The 26993-nt window shown below is 48.2% G+C and overlaps 1 protein-coding gene across 1 annotated transcript in view; it reads left to right on the top strand.

Annotated features, from left to right (window-relative positions):
• LOC119465253 (uncharacterized) overlaps positions 1 to 6712 on the top strand; it is a 54304-nt gene extending 47592 nt beyond the window's left edge. The window contains exon 5 of the mRNA XM_037726052.2: positions 6482 to 6712. Within this exon, the coding sequence (XP_037581980.1) occupies positions 6482 to 6669 (188 nt within the window). The 3' untranslated portion in view covers positions 6670 to 6712. The remainder of the gene's footprint in view (positions 1 to 6481) is intronic.
• Positions 6713 to 26993: the final 20281 nt, after the last annotated feature.

Genomic DNA, 26993 nt, shown 5'->3' with positions numbered 1-26993 from the left:
AAAATTCTTAAAGCTTACCTGTGGCAGATAGCACAATTTTCGTTCATGAGCTGGTCTACTCGAAGAGGCGGACATTACTTGCACAAGAAATTGAAATGCATAATTGAATAATTACCAATAATTCACTAATTAGATTTTTAACTAATCACCTGATGGCCCATATTGCAATTTACAAATTGTAGCCGTGGAGTTCGCAAGGCCCACTTGGAAAGAATTCTCGGGATGACACCAGTTTCGAGATATTAATTATCGAACTTTGCGGAGAAATGCATTGGCGTTCCAGTTAGTATCTTAACAAAACGTCGCTTTATGCATTCAAGCACAAAATTAACTGGACTGGACTGGACTCTCGTCACAACGGCGTGACGAGAGTCCATAACGGCGTGGAGAGAATCCGATTACGAAGTTTGAATGACGGCGATGGGAAAACCGCGACGGCATCCCGACTACGGTTTGATAACGAATGTATGATGGCGATGTAAAACGCCGGGAGAAAGTATGGCACCCCTCGTACTCCTTCAAAGCGGACATACTCACTCGTACTATAAGTACTATAAGCCGCGATGGTGCACGAAAACCAAACGTAAGTTGTATTCAGAGGTGATATTCTCGAGCGATCATTTCCGGCACTGCATCACCTTCGAGAAATTTTGCGCGTATCTCCATCGGACGCGTCGAAGTGGACAAGCGAAAGACTTTCTGACGCAGCGCCAGAAACGCTGTAACCGCATGCTGCCTTTCTTTCGAAGGCATGGCGGGCATGGTGTAGACACGGTAGCAAGCCATGCCGCAATGCGATGCCACCAGAGCAAAATGGGCGAAATTTTATCACGGCCGTAGCCCGGCCTGTCTGGCGATGAGCTTACATTACGCACACTTAGCAGAGAGAGAGAGAGAGAGATAGTGGCTGTGAAGAGGAAGAACGACTATTAACGCGAAAGCGTTAAGGGCCCCGTGTCGCAGAAAATCCGGAGTCGGCGACCGGCGTTGGTGCGCAATGTCGGCGTCGGTGGCGGAGAAAATCAACTCCAACCACCCCGACCGCGCAGGCCCTCCACGTGGTGCAAGGTTTTGGTGAACAAAAATTGAATTTTTCACAGTGAAATCTGTCAGAAAAATGGTAAAGTACGACTTTACCACTCGGCGTCGGATTCACGGTCGGATTGTTTACCATTCGGCGTCGGATTGTAATTTGAATGTACGAGAAAACCTAATCGGGCTACGAGGAAACTCAAACGCAAACCCCTTTTCCAGCATTTCTACCAGACCTACAGCCGCGCGCTCGGATACTTACGAAAATTATATCCAGGTGGCGCTCGCATCCTAGGCAGGTCAAATTAGGACTTCGCCTGCTAATTCGTTTTGGACACACGCGCGTGTCGGGCAATAGCAAACAATTAATAAAATAATAATAAAAGGTGCTAGGGCTCTCAAATTTTAATATAAGCCCGCTTATATTGCCCCCGAAAAAAAGGTCTTTCCAGCAAAGCATTTCTGTTTAAAGGTGATGCCGACATTAAGGGGATCGGTGTAAGCTTGGTCTTTGTAAGCTGGCTTTCCCACGTTCAGTGTTGCAGTGAATGAAGCCTATTTGCCGGATGCGAACGATGCGATACGAACGGGTCCCGACAACGCTATCGCATTCTACTCTTAAAGGCGAAGCTTAAAGGGCCCCTAAACCACCTCAAATATTTTTGAATATTTCAAGTGAACACACGCATCGAGTTCAGTGCCCTTATTTTGTAGCGATGCCTTTCCGGTAATAATGCCTTTTCGCGCTTATCGCACTTTGTCAGTGGTCGGAGGGACGGTCCCCTCGCTTTATCAACGGGATCAGCCGGCCGTGAGTGGTGGATGATAAGACTAGAGTAGAATAAGTCATAAGGCATTGCTACAAAATCGCGGCCCAGAATGCCGTCACTATCAACGATGCCAAACGCTGCAGCGCTACGCGCCGCGGGCGCGCCACAAAATCAACAAAACAATGCCGTCCTCCTCTTCTGGCATTTCCGGTATCCCCAGTGGTCGTCACGATGTCAGCAGGGTGAATCTGGTGATGTCAGCGTCGGGGACGATGCCCATTGGTCGAACAAGAACCTGCGACTTCCGGTTTGTCTACTAGCAGGTACGCGCGCTCCCTGCTCTTCCTTGTCGTGTTGCTCGCTTGTAAGCCCTTGCGAATCGGTAACTTCAGCACGCAGCGCAAGTGCCAAATCGCTCGCGTTCCAACACAGTCGTGCTTAGCGGTCTGATTAGCTGCGCGAAAAGAGTGTGACAGTGTTGGCCTTTCTAGACGAGCGCGCAACACAGGGTCTATAGCGGCACGCTTCGCATGAACACGGGCCGGCACCGCAGCGACAGCGGTTAGCCGAGAAGCGCTGAGTCCACGTCCCCGTTACCGGCACGGTAACTCGCCGCATGCCGTTTGCCGTTCGCGGGCCGCCGTTCGACGGCGGTTTTCCTCGCGAACGGCTAGATTTCCTTGCCGTAGAGAGGATGAGACCGGGACCCATTTGTGCGGCGCAGAGGTAGCCTCACCGCAACCGCCGCCGATCACTCGACGGCGCCGATATCGTCGCTAGGCCTTTTCCGGCTCACTTCAAAGCTAAAACGGACGGCGCTTCGGAATGAATTACCGACGCTCACAAGCCGAAATATTTTCTTACCATTGTTATCGCTCTTCGCAATAATTGTACATGAAGAAGAAAACGCGCTTATATAAGCGGCGCCGTCGGCTGCTATGCGAGCACAGCCGAGCCGGTCGTCTCCCGTCGGTAGCCGTGCACGGCAGCTGAGCTCGACAAGTATCGGAGCTCTGGAGTTCATGTTTAACGTTTGACAGTGGATATCGTTCTTCATAAAATGTAAAATTTACGCATCACTTTATCTACTGAAAGACTGAATAAACTTTATTAAAACCAGCAAGAGGTGGTGCTGGGCCTAGGCCTCCCACGTGGGGCCGTCGAGGTGTTGCCTCTTCGCCGCCTCGCAGGCTTGCTGGGTCGCCCAGAGTTGGTCGTCGAGGTTGGAGCTACGCAGGGCAGCGTGCCATCTCGACGAGAGGGTCGTGGTGTTAGTGACGGGGTATTGTTGTGTACAGTCCCAAAGCATGTGTGTAAGTGTGGCTGGCTTTGTCTTGCAGATATGGCACGTAGGATTGGGGTAAATGTCTCGGTAAATTATGTTGTAAAGGTGTAACGAGGGGTAAGTGTTAGTTTGTAGCAGGCGGAAAGTTGTATCCAGCGCTCGGGAAAGTTTGCAGTGCGGGCCGGGGAAAGTCCTACGCTCTAAGTAGAAGGATTTCACTACATCATTGTAGCGTGTCAGGCGATTCCTACCGGTGGGGCCAGCCTCCCCGTCTCCCGCGCGGTTAGCGAGCCCTCGCGCTATAGGGAGTGGGTAACCTCGTTGAGGTTGGGAAGGTGCGGGTGGACGGTGCCTACATGAGCTGGGAACCAGACGAGTGTAACCTGATGGTCGGCTGAGCGGGTTGCTTGTTTTAAGATGCGCAAGGCTTGGTGGGAGATACGGCCGTTGATGTAGTTGATAACAGCGGAGCGGGAATCAGAGACGATGGTATGGCATGTTAGGTCTAGTGTGGCTAGCGCGATATCCACTTCTTCAGCTTCCTCAGCGTGTGGGGTTACTAGGCTGATAGCATGATGGAGAGAGCCTTCACGCGTGGTGACGGCTGCAAAGCGGGTACCGTGGGGATATTCGGCGGCGTCGACGAAACTCACACCGTCGTTGCGAGCAAGGGCTTTGGTGAGAGCCGTGGCACGTGCTGTGCTGCGTGCGCGGTTGTATTCGGGGTGCATGTTTCTGGGGATAGGGTAGGCGTGAATCCAGGCTCGTATGGTGGAGGGGATCTGGTGTTTATGGCCGTGTTGATGGTGGTAGGTAATACCGAGCGAGGTGAGGATGTTGCGGCCCGTCGCTGTGAGTGGAGTCTCTCCAGCTGAGAGCGTCGTTGGGCCTCGATGAGCTCGTCCAGTGTGTTATGGATGCCTAGTTGAAGGAGGAGGTCAGTGCTGGTGTAACCGGGGAGGCCGAGGGCTTGTTTATAGATACCGCGTAGGAGGATGTTGAGTTTGTTTTGTTCAGCCTTGTACCAATTTAGAAACGCAGCAACGTAGGTGATGTGGCAAATTACGAATGACTGGATTAATCGGAGGAGATTCTCCTCTTTCATACCCCCACGGCGGTTGGAGACCACCCGCTTCAAAAGTCTCATGGTGCTGAATGCATTTACCTGGATTTTTGCGAGGGCCATGTCATTCGCTCCGTTCGCCTCTATAAGCATGCGGAGCACACGGACGTTGGTGACGAGGGTGATGGGGCTGCCATCCGTGAGGTGAAGCGCGATGTCTTCGTATTGGTGTTTAGCGGTGGAATGTTTCGGACGGCGGCCACGGAGAGTAGGCCTGTAGAGGAGGTGTTCGGACTTCGCAGGAGGGCAGCGAAGCCCCGTGCCTTGGAGATAGGAGAAAATTATTTTGCTTGGAACAGAAGCTGCAGCCGATGTTTTCGTCAGCCGGTGGCGGAGGCGTGCAGCTTCGCAGTCGTCGATTGGCCCGTTGATAGTGCTGCGGGCAGTGCGCCGGCCGAACTACCGTCTACTTTGGACACCTCTCGCGCGGCAGACGTTTTAGGGCACGGGAGGCCGGTTCGCCGTCGGTATATTTGCCGCTAGCGTGGACGTGCCTTAACCGGAAGTGTGAGGTGTTTTGAGAAGCGCGTTGGCGATGACGTATGTCACGTGACATTTGGAGCAGCACTCGGCGAGAAGAGACCAGCCGACGAGGAGAGTAGCGAAGGAAAGAGCGAAACGAGCGAGGGCCGTTTTCGTTTTCGATCATCAAACGCGTGTAACTCCGCTATTACGGCACCATTTCGAAAAATTCTCGCGGCTACGTGTTCGGTGTAGACTCGTGCACAACTGCAACACCTAAATTTTGACCTCTGGGTGGTTTAGGGGCCCTTTAAGCGTCCGCCAATTTTTTTTTACCCTGTAAAGCAGTAATATCCAAAGGGTATTGCTTAAAAAGAATCCGACGGCTATTTTTGAGCACATTATTTCCGTAAGACGGGTGAGTGCGTCGTACATGACAGGACGATCAAGACACAACAAACAAAAAAAGTCGGGCTTTCTTCCTCTTCTTTCACGTCAAAGAGAAAAAAATAATATAGGGGGAAAAAAGATAATATAGGGGGAAAATATATATAGAGAAAAAAAATATTAGGGCTATATGCCCTAATATAGAGCAAACAGATCTCTAATCAAGCATCTACCACTGCTTCAGATGCTCGCGCAGTCCCCAGCCGGTCGCTCGCCCACTGGACAAGTGTGATTTAGACTGTATGGTATGCTGTTATCACTAACCAAAACTATTTCATTCGTGGGCGGAACATTCTACCAACAAACAAAGTAGTCGAGCAATGCATCTACAGATAACAATTAGGACGCTTATAAAAGTAGACAGCACAACTTACCCTGCAGCAGAACGGTACACACAACGTTAGCCTTGTTACGTGTTTCGTAACAACTCGTTGCTGCTAAACCACAGCGTATAGCTACAGTGGGAATGCTGCAGTAAGTTCCCATTCGTGAAACAAATTCTTAGGAATACACAACTGATCTCCGAGGCTGATTGCAGGCTCAAGCACGCGCGCCGAGCGTGTACCTGGCATGTAACACGGAGCGCTCGCCCAAACCAGCATGCCGACTTCCCATAGATGGCGCCACTGCCTACGCAATATGGTGGCGCCTGTGAAAACTAAAAAAGGTCTAGTGGGTAGCGGCGCTAACTCGGACCTGGGGATGCCGTATAATACGGCAACCTCAGGATATCGCGCGGCTCACCTTCTTCAGGAGAATTCCACCCTCCCTCAGCACAATAAACGCTTCTCTCTCTCTCTCTCTCTCTCTCTCTCTATATATATATATATATATATATATATATATATATATATATATATAGCTCCCTTACTACAACGTGCCTCATAATCAGATAGTGGTTTCGCCCGTAAAATCCCCAAATTTGATTATTTAACTGCGTAGAGAGTTTCACATCTGCGTGTCCTGTTCTTGTAGTGCTGCACGGAAAAATTAAATAGATCATAAAAGAAAGAAATAGGGTTGGAACTTGTACTTATCACTGAATATTGACACTACTCACTTGGGCATCATATCTACAACACCATGTTGTATTTTAACCTGACATTGGAGGCCAGGTAATGGGGATGTCTACGAAGTATTACTGTCCATTACTGATGCCACAGCCTCCTATAGACTTTTGAGCCATTGGAGTATTTCTCCAGTTTATAGGTTGCTTTCTACAGTGCTATCCTGTTAGTGAATATACGTATGCAAATGTTGGCAGCTAATTTCTGTCACGATTGAATTGCGCTCATTAAAGCAAATAGATGGGGGTACTCCTGTCTAGCTTTCACCTGACATTGAAATATTTCCTCCTTCCAGACAACAAAACTCATTGTGAACTTCACGCGTGGAATGACACACTGCATGGATATTTCGCAGTTTTTTCGAATTATTATAGTGGCTGCATAGAGAAGTACGAAGATGCTTGTCGGCATCAGAAATCACATACAGTGAATCTTCCTCTGGTGCCCTGCCTACAGGAAGAGAATAATTGGGGATATGGGTAAAGTATGGACACAACGTACGCAAAAATAAAATTATAGTGCAAGATCACAAGCGAGCCTGTTGTTTATTAGTGGTCAAACGAATAGCACCGCGGAGGCACATACCGTATCAGATGTCGCGCATAGCAGCAGCCCTTTCGCGAGGCTCCTCTTATTTTTGTTCTCACTTAGCCCGGTCGCATTCATTAGCAGTCGAAGTTGCACCCCTAAGCATAACCCGATGTCTTACTTGCGCATTATGAAGGGTCAAATTACATTTAGATATTAAATTTCGACGCTGAACATTTCAGACGTTTATTTCGTGCGTGACACCCCACGGCGGGTCAATGGCAATGGCGTTGTTTTGCTGAGCTGGACGTCGGGAGTTCGATACCCTGCCGCGACGGCCGCCGTTCCCTTGGTGGCGTAGTGCAAGATCTCTCGTGTACAGTCACAAGTTTTATGACAGTCGGATAAATCAAACCACGATTCGCTATTTTCCAGTCGTCTTGCTGTGCCCTTAACATAAAGCGTTAACAACAATGGAGACAGAAGACTCATCCTTGCTTCAGTCCTTGGTGAATTCCCACCACTTCATTACCTTTTCGATATTCCCATACCACATGTACTCGGTTGTGTCTATATACCTCCCTCAGCAGCTACATGAAATCGTCATCTATGCCATCGTGGTTCAGAATATCCAATAACAATTCCCTGTCTACGTACGAAGAACGAAGGCCTCTCCCTTCGATCTCCAATTACCCCTGTCTTGCGCTAGCTGATTCCAATTTCCCCCTGCAAATTTCCTGATTTCATCACCCCACCTAGTTTTCTGCTGTCCTCGACTGCGCTTCCCTTCTCTTGGCGCCCATTCTGTAACTCTAATGGTCCACCGGTTATCGACCCTACCCACTACATGCCTTGCCCAGCTCCAATTTTTTTTCTCTTAATGTCAATTAGAATATCGGCTCTCCCGTTTGCTCTCTGATCCACACCGCTCTGTTCCTGTCTATTAACGTTCCGTCGAACATTTTTCGTTCCATCGCTCTTTGTGCGATCCTTAACTTGTTCTCGAGCTTCTTTGTTAACCTCCAAGTTCCTGCCCCATATGTTAGGAGCGGTAGAATGCAATGATTGTACTCTTCTCTTTTCAGCGACAGTGGTAAGCTGCCAGTCAACATTTGGCAATGCTTGTCGTGTGCACTCCAACCCATTTTTATTCTTCTATAAATGTCCTTCTCATGATCACGGTCCCCTGTGAGTAATTGACCTAGATAAACGTACTCGTTTACAGACTCTAGAGGGTGACTGGCGATCCTGAATTCTTGTTCCCTTGCCAGGCTATTTAACATTATCTTTGTCTTCTGCATATTAATCTTCAACTCCACTCTTACACTTTCTCGGTTAAGGTCCTCAATCATTTGCTGTAATTCGTCCCCATTGTTGCTGAATAGGACAATGTCATCTGCAAACCGAAGGTTGCTGAGGTATTCGCCGTTGATCCTCACCCCTGAGCCTTCCCAGTCTATGAGCTTGAATACTTCTTCGAAGCATGCAGTGAATAGCAATGGAGAGATTGTGTCTCCTTGCCTGACCCCTTTCTTGATAGGAAACTTTCTACTTTCCTTGTGGAGAACCAAGGTAGCTGTGGAATCTTTGTGGATATTTGCCAAGATATTCACGCATGCCTCCTGGACTCCTTCATTACGCAATGTCTCTATGATTGCTCGTATCTCTACTGAATAAAATGCCTTTTCATATTCTATGAAAACCATATTGAGAGGTTAACTGTACTCCACAGATTTCTCGATTAGCCGTACCTTCCACTTCAATTGCTGCTTCTGTAATCAGCCTGGTAATGGTTTCATTCATTACTTCTATGTTATCTTCGTGTTCCTGTTCTAAAGCTGCATACTTGTTTGCGAACGCCAGCATGAATTGGTCTGCTTTTACCCTTACTGCGTCCAGGTTGGCCTGTTTCTTCTTGACTAATTTCACTCTTTCTCGTTGTCATAGGTTTGTTTAATATCTAGAAATGCTATCGATAAATGTCTAATCTGAGCTACTGAAACCTCTATTCACTGAGTTATTACAAAAATATTATCCTCTAAGCGTCTGCCTGGCCTGAACCCATTCTGCATTTCTCCCAGAGAGAGAGCTAAATAAACTTTTATTTTCTGAAACGGTAATCTGAGTCACGACTCGGTTCGACCTACTTCGAGAGTTCTCATTTTATGACTTGCATTGCCATTTTATATATATCACCGACGTTACTGTAGCTGGCGTGTACGAGTTCGTCTTATCCTTATCCCCTTTGTCTTTGTAGATGAGGTTCATCTTGTTCTGACGCCATCTAACAGGAATTTGCTTCGTTCTTGTCACTTGCTCTATGGCGTTAGTCGCGGAGGCAAGCGCCATAGAGCACTGCCACTGCGGTTCAGTAAATGTAGGCTTTATTGGCATTGTAATATGTTGGCACTTGATCCGACCCTTATCAACCCTTACCGGTAGTTAGCTACCTTATCGAAATCGATCCAATCCTTATCAACCCTTATCTGTTCTTATCAATCTTATCGGACTCGATCCAGCCCTTATCGGTCCTTATCAACCTTATCAGGATTGTTCCGACCATTACAATCCCTTATCCTTCTTTAGCACAATATCCATCTGCGTCGAACCCTTATCAACCAGATCAGACACATATAACCTCTCGCCGCTCTTTATCATCCTTATCAACTCATTGATTGCTTATATGTCTGTGTTGCGCGGCAACACAGACAACACGGTACATATGTTCTTATTGTTCAGATATATTCGCCTTCTGCAAGCGTGGGTAAGCCAGGCGGGTAACACACTCGGGGCTCTATTCTCGACACGCATGGCGGCTGCACGGCTGCCATTGTGCGCAATGTTGACTTTCCGATTGGGTGTCGAGAGGCCACGTGCTTCGAAATTTGTGCCGCGAAGCGGAAGTTTTGCAAAATCCAATTTTGCGTTTTCATCAAAACTGACGAAACGTGACATGGAGCTACAAATTTTATCGACTAATACTTTCTTCTGGTCCTCGGCACCTATATTGCGACTTTAGCGCTCTAAAAAGAAAGTGGACGATAGCGTACAGAAGTCAGTGAAATGCATCTGAAATTTCGCGTATATATGGTGGCGGTCCAAGATAGCCGCCACGTCAGCTTGCTGATTGGCTGAAGGAATGCTCCTTGAGGAGTGTCACAGGAAGAGCTGTTTCGTAAACGTCAATTTGACGTTGCGTGATGTTGCGCTGTGCCGCCATTGCAGATATTTTCCGCCATAACTTGAGGAGCGACAAGCCGAGCGAATTATGCTAATGAGCGGTCATATGCAATGGCGGCCGAGAGGCATGCGTATCTCCGAATTTTCCGGGTCGTTTGGCTATGAAATGCTGTTCATAACGCATGCTCATAGCATTTGCATCGCTCTCGGGTGGTGTTTGCATTTGCATTAATTCTTTTGGGCCATTGTTCTTTTTTAACGTGTCTATTTCTATTAATTGGGTGAACCTTAGAAATCTTCAGACGACTTTTGGCACTTTTCACCGCTGTGGATGTATTCTAATCAAGATTAGTTACTTTTCGCGTCATTGGAGGTTATGACAACGCCGGCTTTTTATTCATAAAAAGATGAACGCAAGGCGGCGCCTATAAGTTTCCTCACGCAAAGCTCCTCACGCGGTGCGAGTAAGCAGCAAAATGAACAAGAGATGGCAGCGCCGGCGTATCCGTCGCGCAAGCGGATACCTTTTGCGCGAGCAACGCTATCGATGATTTACGAGAAAGCGATAATGCGGCCTAGAACGTGCGCTCGTCACCACTGGTAGGTCGCGTATGTTGTCTCAAGGGAGAAAACAAGCGAGAAAACAAGAGGGGGGGGGGGGGGTTGTAACCTCCCCCCCCCCCTTAGGCCGAGTTAACCCTTCCCCTTTTGTTTAACCCTTTATCTTTCCTTGCGCCTTTGAGTACTGCAACTAAGATGGAAGATGCGCAATCGTCTGCACACTCGCAAACGTGTGCAAAAAGCGCATTTTTTGACAATTTCCCGTGAAGAAATTGAAATTAGTGCGGCCAGGGAAAGGCCGCACGCCATGAAATACGCGGCCAGGGAAAGGCCGCACGCCATGAAATCGGCCAACTTCGCTGTGTCTAAAGCCTTGCGCGACTGATTCGCGAGCTTTCGCCTTTTTTTACGGAATAATCGTGCGCTTTGAGCTAGCTGCTTCACTTTTACTGAGGAGGGAAACTGATTTGCTTTATCAAGAACGTTAGGTTCAGGAGCTGTATTAAAGTTTCTTAGGCGAAACGTCAAATTTGCGTCACGTTACGAAAGCAAATTGGGGCAATCAGCGCCAATTTGTACGCGTCGCGCCTACGTCAAGCCTCGAAGAAAATAGCGGAATGTCCAGAATAGAGCCCTCGGCTTCTGAGCGTCACGCGTACAGTGATGGTTTTGCTCAGTAACTCGACAAAGAAATGCTTACGCATTTGGGAAAAAAAAGGAAGTATTATGCTTACTTTCTTCAGTTTATTGTGCGGGCAGCAGATTTAGGCCCTTTTGCCAAGCTTAAATCACGGTTTTGAAGCCGCAATTGCCAAAGAAGCTGAAGGTGAACATAGAGCTGCAGAAATTGATGCTTCCAGTCTGCATTGCAAAATGGGCAATCGCAGTACTCCCCTGCCACAATGGAGAACAATACACTTGTAACACCTTGATGGTATACAATAACATCTATTGCATGTGTAAATTTGCCGTCCAGCCTCACGACATACTCATATGCTGCCTCAGTTTGCACAGTTAAATAAAGAGCCTAGCTCTTTATTTCAACAGCTTTAAACATCATAAATAACTGGCTAGGTCTTGTGAGGTCCTGGATACTTTCGTCATGGAGGTCGTGGCATGAGCTGAGCTGGCTTTTCTTTAGAAATGTGTGTATCAAATATCCACACATGGTAACTATGTTTGATTCAAGCACATCACCACTTGATTCTTCACTACTTTCAGAGGACCCTTCTGTAAAAGCAGCACCCCAGGTGCTAAGTGGCCCTTCAGACACTCTGCTAAGGTTAGTCCATGGAAATGCCTTAAGTGAAAAGAACAACCTTGTCCTCCGCGCAGTTGCTGTGACAGAAAGCTTGAAAAGCTTTGATACAATAATGTGCCTGACTCCAGCAGAAAACTGGTAGACATTCCGAGTTTCATTACAACCGTGTTGCTGCCGAATGAACCCGAACGTATTCTCAAAGGGATCCTGATCCAGCCGCGGTGTCAACAAGAATTGAAAATTAGAAGATTGTTCGAGGTCTTGCCACAGCATCGAGATTTCTTTAATTGTGATCCGCCATCCAAATATAGTCCTAGGTTGGCGAGGGCAATTGAACTTCCAAGTCTTAATCTAAAGTACGCAAGCCTTTAAAATTTCGATGTGCTCTATGAACCAGGTAATGGCGTCTCTGATTTCCCGGTCATTTATGTGCACTGTGGAGCTGTTCATGGCATCGAACAGCTTGTGCAATCTTTCTACAAAGTTTCTTCTGTGTGTGAGTAGGAGGTAGACTATTAAAAGTAATCAATGCCTCGAGTGCCAAATACAGCACGGTTACTTTATACTTGCGAGGCAAGTTTTACCTCGATGTTGCCGAAAGATGTTTCGTACAAATGCTTGTCAGTGGTTCTTGGTAGATATTTGAGTTTAAGGTGATGCGTGCGCTCGTATATTTTGAGTATGTGTTTGCATGAAACAACATGCTTGCCAATGTGCAGGTCATATTTCCGCAAGGTGTTCCTAGCACATTCCAACAAGTGCGGCAGATCAAAAAACAGTGTATTTCAGCCCCATTCATTTCAAGTGGATCCTGTGGGGTTATTCCAAGTGCTGTACAAACAGCACAATTCTTGTTTGCTTGAGCACAGATGAATGCCTTTGCATAGAGACCAGTCATTCAGCTTGCTTACTCAGTAACCTCAAAACGGGTCCAGAATGAACTGTCTTCGCCTGTCATGAAAGTTGCAAGCTGGAGCCACGCTTCAGTATGCCTGACACCAGAAACAAGAGTGCTGTCTTTGCTGCAGGTTTGTAATTGTTATGTTCACAGTGCCGCTGTCAATAAATCTATAACCAACAACAAGATCATGTTTAGGTAATATTGCAGGTTTCGTTTTAGCGAAATTTCGTCAAAGATGAGGACAAATGCCCTGTCCATCACATCCCATTTTTTTTTCTTTTCCGAAATCCAGGATCTCTGGCATCAATCCAGGTACGACTGATATTGCCGATAACCAGGTAGTTAACGTTTTTTACTGTTCTAAGGCTCAGCGTTTTTGCCAGCTATCTATACGCTTTTGGGCTGGTGAAATAGGGAGCAAAACGACGGGGCAAAACGACGGAACCCTGCAGGCCCGCATCGCCCATGTTTGTACAGAGGATGCAGGTGCATTTGAACCTGAAATATTTCTAGAAATCTTTGTTGGGGTACCTGCATGACTGGGCTAATATCCGTGCTCGTGGAATAATGGCTGAGGCTCCTCTGTCTTGACACAGTCCTCCGTAGACTTGTTATCTCATCCAAATATTTTTGCATCCGCTTCTTTGTTCGTGGTGGAAAAACCTTCAGAATTCGGCTCCAGCCCCTTCCTGTTGGTGCAGATGGGGCTCCTGCGATGAGGACCAAGACGTGATTGGTGCAGATTCTGTTGGGGCACATGAGTAGCACATGAGTAGCACATGAGACAAGAACACAGACCAGACGGTGAGCAATTCCCCACACACCAGCTCTGAACTCACCTTGAGCGACAACTAGCTGCGCAAGGGCCCTGTGAGACCTGATTGGTAGAAGCTTTGTTTGGGCAGAACAGTAACACATAATACGCAGGATCACAGGCAACAAGGTCACCGCATTCATTTCCGTGCTTTCACTTAAGTTTACTGAAGAGTTATAAAAGCATAAGCATTATTTGGCGAGCACCCCAGCCCTGTCACGTGGAAAGTGTAATGCCTTGTGTCTGCACAAAAATGAGTAATTTGCAAAGTTAAGGCATTTAATCATTATATAGTGTAAATGTAGATGATTTGTAGCTTTTGTAAGTCATGAGGGACAATTTAAACAAAAATAATTAATGAGAGAATACTTATAGAAATACATAGAGCTCCCTAGGAGATATATGGGGATGCTTATAGCAGAAGTAGGCCAACTGAAATCTGTGAGTGGGTCAACTTAAAATTTGTAGGTGGGCCAGCTTGAAATTTGGGGGTGGGTCAACTTAAATTATAGCTAAGCCAACTTGAAAATTGCAAGTGTGCCAACTTGAAATTTGTAGGCGGGCAAACTTGAAATTTGGGGTGGACGAACTGAAACTTATGGGTTGGCCAACATAAATAGGGGGTGGCTCAATTTGAAATTTGGGGTGGGGGAAGGCGAAGTTGAAATTTGGGGTGGGAAAACTTACATTTGGGGGTGAACCAACTTGAAATTCAGAGGTGGGGAGACTGCAATTTGAGGGTGGGCCAACTTGAAATTTGCAAGTGGGCCAACTTAAGGGTGGGTGAACTTGAAATGTACACGTGGGGCAATCTAATTTAGGGGTGGCACAACTGAAATCTGGGGTTGGACCAACTTAAAATTTGGGGGTGGGCCAACTAGAAATTTATGTGTGGGCCAACTTGAGATTTTCGCGTGGTGCAATGTCCAATTGAACGCTGCTGGGTGTCCTTCGAGTTATGAACTCCTTGCAGGCAAACGAGCGCATTGAGACGCTTGGCACGTTTTCACTGGGTGTTACCGAGGTGCAGTCAGAACGCAGGCGAGAGCTTGTATGGACGATGAACGTGCGCTTAACACAAGCTTGCAAGAGTGACAGCAAAGGTGACATGGCATTGCGACGCTTCACTCTCTCCTCACGCAACACCTTACGCGCTACTAAGGCAGCTGGTGTTCACTTTTGCACGCTCTGCTCGGTCGAGGCGTGTTCATGCCCCGCGTTCTTGCTCAACTGATACGATCGCTTTGAAGGGCCGGATGCGGCAAGAAAATCTGACTACTGACTACTAAAGCCTAAGCATTCTTTGTGACCGGGAAGGCCATGGGTAGACCAGCTTAAGCTATGACTAGCAAGTAAAAAACAGCGAAACCAAAGCCAAGACAAACAATGCTTACGCATTAGTAAACAATTCTCAGAATTTCTGTAGCTTTTTTGGTTTTTTGGGGATGGAAGAACCTGCGGGCGGATACAAGAAAAATATAAGAGTACTCAGTCACCCATTACCACGGCTACAACACAGTGAAAAAAATTGACTGAGGTTTAACTCTTGTAAACCTAGTTATCACGAGCAGAAGGTCTGTTTGGCTTAGTTTGGAAAAACTATTTGCACAGTATTTCATTAAATAAGGCTTATTGCAAATCTGATGGTGTGTCTCTTTGCGTTTCTTGAATGGTGAAGAAGACGGTCTTCGCTTGAGATTTTGCAGCGTGCCATCTAGTTATATCGGATGATTGAATTCAGCCTGTCACATGCACTGAAGCGCAAGCACATACGACCCAACATGGCGAGGCTGAGTGACCAAGCGCCGGCGAAGAAGCCGTTAAACCCTCACTTAGTCACGTGGTACCGGAGCGGCGAGGCTCCGAGCAAGCCTAGCTGCGACGCCTCTCCGCAGCGGATCACATGGCGTGACGTCACACCTGCCACACTTGCGCTCCGGCGGCTCAAAGGTCAATGCGACGGGATGAATGACCTTGCGAGACATGGTGTAGTAGAGCTTTCGCTCTAAAATTGGTACGCGCATTCCAATATCGCTCTTTTTTTTTCGTGATGCGTGTGTATTACGACGGCTTGCAGCGGCTCTGTGGCATTTATCGCACCCACTATCGTACAAAGTGGTCTTAATGGGAGCAAAAAGCGCAAAAAAGGACAAGAATTAAAAAACGCCAAACACTGACTAGCAACTACAGGTTTATTTCGGAAACAGCAACCAAGGGTCCTGACTGCCGATATGTAATGCAGGACTCAATTCGTTAATTGTATCCGCCTATAAGTTAACGAGACGAATAATACATAACGATTCAGGCATAACGACTCACCGGTATTGTCATCCTCACTCGCAGTAGAATCGGGCTCCCGTTTCGATACAGACGTGTTCGCCATGGCTCACGATAGAAACCAAGCTTTCGGGTTCACATCTCTGCTCAAGTAATGCGAGATATAGAACGTGAAGTGAAGCAAAGCGAGATATAGAAGTGTAAAAATTCAGAGCCCTTCCAAATTGTGAAGATGGAAGACCAGCGAAGCTGTACTTGTCGATAACTACGACTCGTATATTGAGCTATATATGGTTAATTCCTATATTGATCGAATAAAGGCACATACCGTTGTTGTTATCGTCTTTTATTTTCTCTTTACTTTGTCATCATGGCAACCATTGCTTTGTGGTCACTGTGATATATACTGCAATTGGTTGCCGATGCCTTCGCGCCCACTCCCGCTTCTGTTCGCGAAGAAAGGCGATCCTTTCATGCTGCGGAAATGCTTTAGCATCGGAGCCGACGTCTACTGAAAAAGTGTTGATGTGGTCGTCTGCTATAGCATGCAGGGTGGCAACCGTTGGGGTAGAATTACTTAGGGTAGAACTTGCTTTGTCAGGCCAAAAATTTACAACCGGAAGTCATATTGTTTTATTTGCAGTGGTTACGACGGTGTGAGGCACCATGATATTGCGCATCAAAGGATATAAGCAGTAGGTGGGACTACATATGCGCCATCAGGTTCGGGAAAAGAGGATAGCAACTCGAGGAAAGTTGGGGCTTTAGGAGGCAGGCGGAGGAGAGTGGTAGTACTGAAGTTATTCGGAAGTTGGACAATATAATCCGGGGAAAAGAGAAGTTCGAGGCAAAGGGTACCGGCAGAATAGTCGATCAGAGCGGAATGCGCCTTAAGAAAGTCTAGTCCAAGTATAAAGTCATGGGGACAATTAGTCAGCACTGTAAAAAGAACTTGAACATGGTGGCAGGCGATGCTTACACGGGCACCGCACATTCCAGTGACGGCTACAGTGCAGCCATGAGGGATGCGTACAGCTCGTGTAGGAGCAGGCTTGAGAGGAGGAGGATGGATGGATGGATGGATGAAAAACTTTATCAGGGTCTATTAGGGCGCGCGCTAGCGTGCATCGGGCCGCTCCCACATCGGGACAGAAAGGCCGAGCCTCTCTGCCGCGTCGCGGGCCCGTTAGACAGCCCATAACTGTTCTTCGAGGTTGGGGATGCGTAGAACCGCATCCCAACGTGAAGAAGTATTGCTTTCATCGCCGCGTAACGCGGGACAGCGCCAGAGCATGGGAGGTAAGTTCGCTAAGTCATTGCATAGTGCACATGTATTTGTTGTCTGAAGTTCGGGGTACATTTTGTGAAGAAGTAGCGAGTTTGGGTATGCCCCCGTCTGTAGGAGCCTTAGTGTGAAAGCCTGAGGTCTATTGAGTTTACAATGTGGGAGGGGGTAGATCCTCCGAGCCAAGTAAAAGTGCTTAGTAATTTCGTTGTACGAAGGAGGAGAGTCCCGATTGTCAGTACCCACAACGTCACGCTGCCCGGTAGCTACGCGGTTGATGATCCCTCGCGCAGCACAGTGTACCGACTCATTGAGGTTTGGCGGGGCACCCTCGATCTTTCCCATGTGGGCTGGAAACCAGATCACTGTGTGTGGCTTGATCCTAATCGAGATTGCGTTCGTTACTTGACTTTCATGGTCTACGCTAACCGCAACGAAGGCCTGTCCGTCAGCTTAGCGCGCTGCATCTATGAAACTGTTCTCCGAAGCCCGTTCCCCAGCCTTTTCCAGGAGGGCCTTCGCGCGCGCCCGACGTCTTGCCACGTTGTGTTCCGGATGGACGTTTCGTGGGATCGGGGCGACAGTGATGCGGTCCCGCTGCTCTCGAGGGATGCTGCAGAACTTTGTTTTGACTACTGTGGGGGGAACGCCCAGCTCCTGTAGTATGTCTCTTCCAGCTTGTGTGGTAGATACCCTGATGAAGTTGGCCCTCTCCTGCGCTTCCGCTAATTCCTCTAGCGTGTCATGCATGCCGAATTAAAGTAAGCGTTCCATGTCTGTGGAATAACTGTATTGAAAAGGAGTTGAGGTGAAAGGTTATGAGCTAGATGGGTGGCGCCCCAAGTCCAGGGCTCCACTCGTTTCTGCCGCCTGTCTGACGTGACCCAGAAGCGCCAGCTGCACCTTCGGATGAGAGCTGGCGAGTTGTGCCTCCCATTGCTCCAAAGTGTTCGATAGTTCAAATTTACCTAAACAGGTATTTAAATTTGGTGGTCTATTTTGGCAGCCCCCCGAAATGTGATGTACCGATGGCGAGCCACCACACCCCGGACAGGCGTGCCCATACAGCGTTGGAAAATTTTAACAGCGAAGCTGTTTAAGCCAGCCGTAATTTTTGGTGCGTGTCAAGGAAACTGCAGCGCAGCAGCCATGGCAACCCGGAGGAGAAGGAGGAAGAGCGCACGCGGTCTCCTCCTCGCCAGCTCCTTGCCTTCATGACCTCCGCCTTTCTTCCTCTCTTCTCTCCGCGGCACGCTGAGCCAGGAGAAAAAAAAAAGCGGAAGCTTGCACTATATAGGCCGCGCAAAGCTCAAGACACAGCGAAGCTGGCCGATTGGTATCGAGCGGCTAGCTTTCAACGCGTTCGGCGTCGCAAGCAGCAGCGTTCTTGGCACTCTGCTAACCTTGGTCAGCCTGCCTGCGTTTGTGGCATGCCAAGAACGCTGTCCCTCGTAGGCACAGACGCGTCCAGCGCTAGTCACGCACATTGTCACCAACGTGTTCGGCGTCGGCCAGCGACAGCGGTCTTGGCACTGTACCAAACTTGGTTTGCCTGCCTGTGTTTGTGGCATGCCAGGAGCGCTATCGCTCATAGGCGCCGACGCGTCCAGCGCTAGTCACGTGAAATGGCGCGAAAGGGAAGGTACCTCCGAAAATGATCGCTCGAGGATACCTTCCTACATGTGTAGTTAAGTTAAACCAAGTTAAGACCTAGCAGAAATCAAGTTAATACCTAGAAATAGCAGCCAGTAAGTTTCGCTGTGCCTAAGCTTTGCGCGACCGAGTGAAAACGTGCCCGTTCTTTCTTTAATCTTTGTAGGTTTGGAAAGAACCCGTTTGAAGCCTGCGGAGGTCTATGGTGTCCTCGCCTTCTAATGATTTGTGGGGTGTGCTGTATTTTTGTCGCGTGCCGCGCTGGTGAGCAAGAAGCTCGCGAGGCGCCCTTCGTGAAGTGTCGTTGTCCTCCTCGCTTGAGTCCTCCTGGAATGTTTGGGGGGATTGACAGTGCGGTCGATGCTCTGCCCGATTCGTGAGCCCCCGAGCAAAAGCATCCACACCCTCGTTTCCCTCCAGGCCTGCGTGTCCCGGACACCAGATCAACCTGTATGCGTTTGTCAATCTGCCGCCTAGAAAAATTTTAAACATTTATCGGGAGGCGGCCGTTCAAAAAGAAACGGCACGCATCCTGCGAATCGCTGACAGTCGGGTGTGATTCCTCCCTCCGTTCTTGCTCTGTGATCACCAGGACAATGGCAAAGCATTTTGCCTTGGCAATCGATGACGTGTACAGTGAGGCACTCGTCATCATTCTCTTATCGCTGCCAATTACTGCTGCAATGAACCGTGTACAGTTGTACCTGAAAGCGTCCACATACAAAACATTTCTTAGTTTTTTATTGTTGTTTACGGTGCCATTTTACTCTCTCCTCTCTCCGTTTTTTGTTTATTTCAACAGCGAAGCTGTTCTAGTTAACCGTAAAAAGTGCCGCCTGCTGCCGCAAAACCTCGCCGAGCTATGACGTCACTGCGTTGCCTAGTAACCACCTCGCAGAGCGGTGTGTGCCTCGCCTCCTCTCCGTGCCGTGCACATGTTGCCTTGACGTGGGACGTTAAGGAGAGGGAAGGAGAGCATGCGCACGGCGCGCGCAATGCTCGCGTGAGGAAAGGAGAAATTTTGAGCGAGATAGAGAGAGAAAGAAATTGTAGCAGCACCAACGAGGCAACGCGTAGAGCTGCTGCCGACGCCGCCCCCGTTTCCGCGTTTCTCGTGTTCGCTCCGGGGAAACGCGGGCGGCGTCAGCAGCAGCTCGGCAGCAGTTCGGAAACACTGCACGCAACCAGTTTCCGCCGCCGCGGCGAGATGTGCGCATGCGCCGTGATAACGATTTGATCTGATCAGACCCTACGATCACCCAGCTTCGCTGTTTCAAGCCTTGCACGGCCGAGTGCGAGCTTAATCCTTTTTTTTTCTTTTTTGATTGGGTCCATGTTCTTGGGCAGGGGAGCGACCGAGATCTTGTATCGGACGGGATCCAGGATTTCCACCAGTACCTCGTCCAGGTTCTGGTAGTACGGTGGGAAGCCCACCCTAGTGAGTATCTCCTTTCTGCGCGGTCCGTACCGCCGTCTTTAGCTTGGAGTATATAGGCATTATGTATTCCAAGCTCTAATAGTTTTTGGGTTGATGTGCCTACTGGTAGCCCTAGGGTCACTTTGTAGGCGCTCCTAATTGTAGACTCGATGTTTGCTTCTTCACATTTGTTTAGTGTGTGGAAAGGTAGACTGTACGTTATCTTACTCATTACAAGGGCCCGTACTAATCTAATTGTATCCGCCTCCTTCATTCCTTTTTTGTGATATGTTATTCTTTGTATCATTCTGGCAACTTGTTTTGTCGCTGACTTTAACACGTTAATTGTGTGGCTTGCTCTTCCGTTACTCTGAACCCAGTAACCCACAATTCTTGCAACGGTTACCTCTTTTATTTTGACTCCTTCAATTTGAAAGGCTACGTCTCGATTACTTTTGTATCTTTTTTTCATGTACCCTGATAAATTAGGATTTATCTGGGGCACAATTGAGCCTGCTGGTTCTGGCGAAATTTTCAACTGCTGATGCAGCCTCTTGGAGTGTCTGCTCCTTGCGGGCCATCCGCGCGTTGCCCAAAAAGTGATATTACCCGCATATAAGGTGTATCTCAACTGCGGTACATCATCCAGGGCCCGCGCGAGTCCTCTCATGGCGATATTAAAGAGCACAGGAAAGATGATGGCTCCTTGAGGGGTACCTTTGTTTGGCCTCTGAAAAGGTTCCGACGTGACTTGTGCTACGCCTATTGTAGCTCTCCTTCCTGTGAGGAAAGCCTTCATGTAATTGAAGGTGTTTTCACCACATACGATGTTGTTTATTTCGGATAGGATGGCCTTATGCGAGACATTGTCGAACGCTCCTTTTAGATCAAGGGCTAGTATTAAATGTTCTCCTCCTTTGGGTACGGAGCTCAGGACTTCCTCTTTTAATAGCAACCCACAATTCTTGCAACGGTTACCTCTTTTATTTTGACTCCTTCAATTTGAAAGGCTACGTCTCGATTACTTTTGTATCTTTTTTTCATGTACCCTGATAAATTAGGATTTATCTGGGGCACAATTGAGCCTGCTGGTTCTGGCGAAATTTTCAACTGCTGATGCAGCCTCTTGGAGTGTCTGCTCCTTGCGGGCCATCCGCGCGTTGCCCAAAAAGTGATATTACCCGCATATAAGGTGTATCTCAACTGCGGTACATCATCCAGGGCCCGCGCGAGTCCTCTCATGGCGATATTAAAGAGCACAGGAAAGATGATGGCTCCTTGAGGGGTACCTTTGTTTGGCCTCTGAAAAGGTTCCGACGTGACTTGTGCTACGCCTATTGTAGCTCTCCTTCCTGTGAGGAAAGCCTTCATGTAATTGAAGGTGTTTTCACCACATACGATGTTGTTTATTTCGGATAGGATGGCCTTATGCGAGACATTGTCGAACGCTCCTTTTAGATCAAGGGCTAGTATTAAATGTTCTCCTCCTTTGGGTACGGAGCTCAGGACTTCCTCTTTTAATAGCAGGAACGCGTCCTGCGTGGAGTGGCCGCTGCGGAAACCCAGCATAGTAGCTGGCAATAGACCTTTGTCCTCTATGACGTTTTGAAGGCGAGTGTGAATAACCCGTTCAAAAAAGTTTCCCCATGCACGACGTCAGAGATATGGGACTCAGTGCTTGCAGGGATGACTTTTTCCCGGGTTTCGGTACCATTATAATTTTGGCTTCTTTCCATTCATTGGGGATCTTCCCTTTGAGCCAATAGCGTAAATTGAAATGGTTTGGCAATGCTCCTATGACCTTATCGCTGAGGTTCGTAATCATTGCATTTGTAATTTGGTCTGAACCAGGGGTAGTATTTTTTTTTTTTGGCCATCTGAGCTGCCGCAAAGACCTCTCCCTTGCTTATTGGGGCGTCGAGTGTCTCGTTTTTACACCCGTGTAGTTAATCGGACTCCTTGTAGTACTGGTATCTTCTCCGATGTATCTGTCCTTAAGGGCTTGTATTAATTCTGGCAAGTTTTGATTTGTTGGGGCATCAGTGGACAATTTTGGCACAATGAAAATAATTCAGAATTACCCCCAGGAGCTGGATGGTATAGTCTTTCTTCCGGGCGAGTTCTTAGTTGATCGGCGATGAATAGCGGCGTGGCTGGGGCGACGGGGACTGACGGCGCTGAGGTGACCGCGAGCGAGCGGAATGAGTGTGATCTACAGGAACATCAGAGGTAGGAGGCATACGGCGAGAATCGGCATATGGGCGAGGAGAGTGGGAAAAGTAGCTTCAATGTGGAGACCACGGTGTAAGAAGATAGGTGCTCCGACGGCGCGCCCGCGCTGGGGCGAGAGAGCGGCCACTTCGTGTGACGTGAGCGCCGCCGCTAGGGGCAGCACGTGATCAGGAGGCCTTGCAGCAGCGGTACAAGAGTCGATAATTTACCACCTCCGTCAGCATTTAAACACCCATACCTAAACATGTGCAAATGTTCGTTATTCAGACGCCAAATCCTGAGCAGGTAGAAGGTTTCATGCCACTTACTGTCAAAATACCTTCATTTCCAACACGAGAGAGACGCGTCGCAGCGCGCCGCAGCTCGCCGCATCGGAGTCAATCGGAATGTCAGCAGAAATATTGTTACGCGAAGGACGAGTCAGTAAGACTACCAACTATTTACAGGTTGTATTTACAACAGCGGTTGCAGCGCTGACCGGTTAGACTCACAACGCCATTTTGGGCGGAGAATGTTCCAGGATCACGGAGACTAGGAACCGTAACGTACGTTGTGGTTGGCGCCGCAGGTGTAGGTGGCGACGAGGTGTTTCCATCGGAAGCCATGGCTGAGAAGACGACGGTGCGGCCGCTTCGGAGCTCCGTGGCGAGGACGGGGAACGTTCCACCTCCACCAGAATGTTACGCGAAGGACGAGTCAGTAAGACTACCAACTATTTACAGGTTTTATTTACAACAGCGGTTGCAGCGTTGACCGGTTAGACTCGCAGCGCGAGCCCAGCTCCTTCTTCCTCTTCTTTTCTCGAGTGATGGCGCCCGCCCGCATCGTTCAAACAACCAAATACCACACGCGTGTAGCAATATAAAGGGACGTTCCTCCAACCAAATAGAGTCGTTTTAAGCAGGCTAACGACATATATGCATCGAAATAAAGCACCTCTGCCGCGCGTGCCCTAAAGCGAGCGAAAAAGTGGCCCCCAGAACAGGTGCTGCCCCTTGCGGCAGCGGCGTGCGTAGAGTCCCACTAAGTGGCCGCGCCTCGCGCTGTCGTCGGATCACCTATCTTCTTCCACCGTGGTGGAGTTGCGGCAGTGGCGGGCTACGTGGCTAATTCGGTGGCCACGGACGCAGACTGGGTGGTCGTCCGTAGTTCCCCACTCAGTAGGGTTGCGGAATCGGTGAGGAAAATACAGGTCGCCGCGAGGCACAGGTTTTAGCACCTGTCTGACGTCGGGTCTGCCGACAGAGCAGCAAACCCAGCAGGAAAACCGGGTTTGGCGAATTCTTGCCGCACGACTACCGGAATGAGGGAGATGGCAGGGGCTGATTGGTCAGTGGTGTGGTCAAGTGGCCGTGGATGGAGTGGGGTTGAATTTTCCAGCCTCAAGCTCGCGGCCAACGATACGCATCACGTTCTCGTTGGTGTCGTGATAAGGTGGACGCAGGATGACGTCGCAGTCTTGTTAGGGAGACGGGAGAACTGTGGAATGACGCGGCGGTATTTGGCCAGCTCGAAGCGGTGGCATTCCTTGACAATGACCGTCAATGGTGGAAACATTGTTGTTTATCAAGCTGAACGCGTCATCCACGATTCCTTTGAGGACATGGCCTACGTTGACAACCTCAGCTATTTCATCGTATACTTTCCGGTAAAGAGCGAGCACGTCTTGAATGTACGAGAGATACGATTCAATGGACGACTGTACTCCGGTAGCCAGCTCTTTTCATGAAGCCAGTTGTTTACCGGACGGGTTGCCAAAGAGGTCGAGGAGCTTCTCCTTGAAGGTATCACAGCTCGAGAGCTCATCCTCGTGTGTCCGGAATCAGACGCGCTGTCTTCCGCCTAAGTAGAATATTGCATTTGCTATTATTATAATAAAGTTCCAGCGGCTGTTCTGGCTAACATGCTCATACATGCTGAGTCAGTCCTCGACGTCAGCATTGTGTTGGCCGGAGAATATGCCAAGATCCAGGGAATTGGTAATCGTGACGTACATTGTCGTTAGAGTCGCGGATGCAAATGCAGACGAGGTGTCGCCAACAGGAGGAATGGCGGAAAGAGCTGGACAGTGCGGCCACTGCGGAGCTCCGTGGAGAGGACTGGAAGCGTCAACCTCCACCAAAATCTTGCGCGAACTAGTCATTAATTACACTGAAGTCTATTTACAAGTTAAATTTTTATAAAACAACTGCAGCGCTGGTCAGTTCAGCCGACAGCTTCATGTTTGTTTGCCTCCGAGAGTGGACCCAAGGGGTAGTTCTTCTCCAAAAGAACCACGTAGTGTGCATGTAGCAATATAGATCCCTGTGTGAAAGCCACCGAACACCACTAACGTCCAGTCAAAGGCACAATCTGTACTTCAAAATAATAGCATCTTCGGTAGTTCTTTTTAGATTTGCGATAATGGTACAGCTTCAAGGAAATTTGTATGAAGAGAACGAAGGGGTCTAGTCGCGATAAATCTGGCTTTGTTATTCCTACTGCCGCCCGTTGCTCGCAATAAAGCATACTTGTACTCTTACGCGAGTTCTGCGGCACTACCGGAATGTCAAAAAGTGACCATTCAAGTGTGCCAATAATTAGCACGCCATACAGGTTTTTAACACTATAAGCTGAGGCTGGCGCTACATGCGGGCTGTTTGTAAAGTTGTGCACTCATAAACATGACCTTTATATGCAATTTAGCAGGTCCACTTTAGAGTGCTGTGTCTAGAGCTCGTGTGACTATTGGTGTATCATAGCCAGCGCTAACATGTACTAAGATCAGTCGTCAGACAATAATAAGAGTAATGCTGTAATTGTTCGTGTGTCGTTATCATGCGCTTAACGCTACGCGCAGCCGCTGACCGGAGAAATGAAAGTGGATCGCAACGATTGTGCCTAGTATTTTTTAGTCGAAACACCACAAAAATTTCTAACCTTATGTCGTTCGACTTCGCCATCAGAAACGACTTACTTTTATTCTGTGGAATAATATATTGTGAGACGTCGACCGATGCGATGCCTTTATTTCCGAGCAGCCGCCCGAAGCAGAGACGAAGCACCGCGCGAGACAAAAGATGATGATGAGTCCTATGTACTGATGACGACGACGATATGCCCAAAATGCGCTCACAATATGTAAATTGCACCGCGTATACTGGTGCCCGACATGAGGTCGACGTTTCGTTAGTTTATCATCATTGAGGACATTGCATTACTTGCTGTGAACGGTGGATGACGGTACTTAATTCATCATGACATACGTGTTGAATCGTATCTCCGTCTCTTTCATAATATACATTAACGATCTTCCATTGCATGTTTCCTCTCAGATTCATATGTTTGCTGATTATTGCGTTGGCTATCGAACTATCGCTAACAGTAATGACTGCATTTATCTGTAAAATGACCTGAACAACATTACATCCTGATGTGATCACTGGTTAATGGTCTTAAACAGCAATAAATGTAAATCTACGTTAATTTCCCGCAGCCGTAATCGGTACGACTTTCCCTACGCAATTAATGATACCCCAATCGACACTGTAAACTCAATTAAGTACCTAGGCTCAACGACCACGCATGATTTAAACTGGTGCTCACATGTAACTAACATCATTTCATCCGCTAACAAACGCGACCTCCGCAATGCTCCTGAACAGGCAAAATTACCAGCATACAAAACACTGGTTAGGCTAAAACTCGAATACGCATCACCCTATGTGGCATCCTCACCAGATTTACCTCAGCAACGCATTGGAATCCATACAGAATCGCGCCGTAAGTTACATTCACTCGTTATACTCATACGATATCAGCGTTTCACCATTAAAAGTAAATTCCGGTTTGGACACGTTAGCGCACCGTCGCCGTCTCGCGAGCTTATCATTATTCCATAAGTTCTACACCAGTTCGCTTCGCTACGCACCTTACATTTTACCACCTTCACGCATATCGTTGCGCACAGGCCATCCACTAAATGCAGCTCGCCCTAGTGCACGCACTCTCACCTGCTCGTCATCATTTTTTCACCGCGCAGCTAAAGACTGGAACGGCCTTCCCCACCACGTCGCTGCCATCACCACCTCATCTGCCTTCATGGAAGAAGTAACAAATGTTCTTTCTGGACAATAACATAGTGGACAACTTTCTGTATTTTTTGTACACCCACCACTTATGTAATACCCCGCAAAGGGTATTTAAGGTAATAAAATAAAATGAAATGAAACCGAACGTCAATATCGCTTTCCGCCCTACAGCGACAGCATCTTCCATTGCTTGCATGTCGAGTGAAATACTTCGATGTACTTTCCGCAGGCCCTCCTAAATATGAGAGAAATAGCACGCCTTCTTCTCTCTCCCGTCCTGCTGAGGATTCGCACTTCACCGCGCTCAGGTAACCACTTGTCGTCACGAATGAGCGTCACAGAGTGCCCAGAAGGAGCCGCTTCCGCTTTATGTCTAAAATAAACACCACGTCCCATTTATCAATGAAAGCTACAGCTAAGCCTTTTGTGCGACGCAATAGATTGACCTGGTGAATACATACGCGAAGATTTCATTAATCCTACTTTGGGTGCCACCGTCAGTCAATAAACACGATATTGAGAAAGCACACATCGCGAGTGCACATTGGCGGCTGCAACAGAGTCCCCCCGTGCGAGCTCTTCGAACTAGTATTCTCGATATGCAGTGCCACACCTCGGCCATGTGCTT

Source organism: Dermacentor silvarum, chromosome 9, assembly GCF_013339745.2.
Source record: "Dermacentor silvarum isolate Dsil-2018 chromosome 9, BIME_Dsil_1.4, whole genome shotgun sequence".
Taxonomy (NCBI): domain Eukaryota; kingdom Metazoa; phylum Arthropoda; class Arachnida; order Ixodida; family Ixodidae; genus Dermacentor; species Dermacentor silvarum.
Note: the sequence above shows the minus strand (reverse complement) of the source record. Positions and strands in the feature narration are given on the sequence as shown.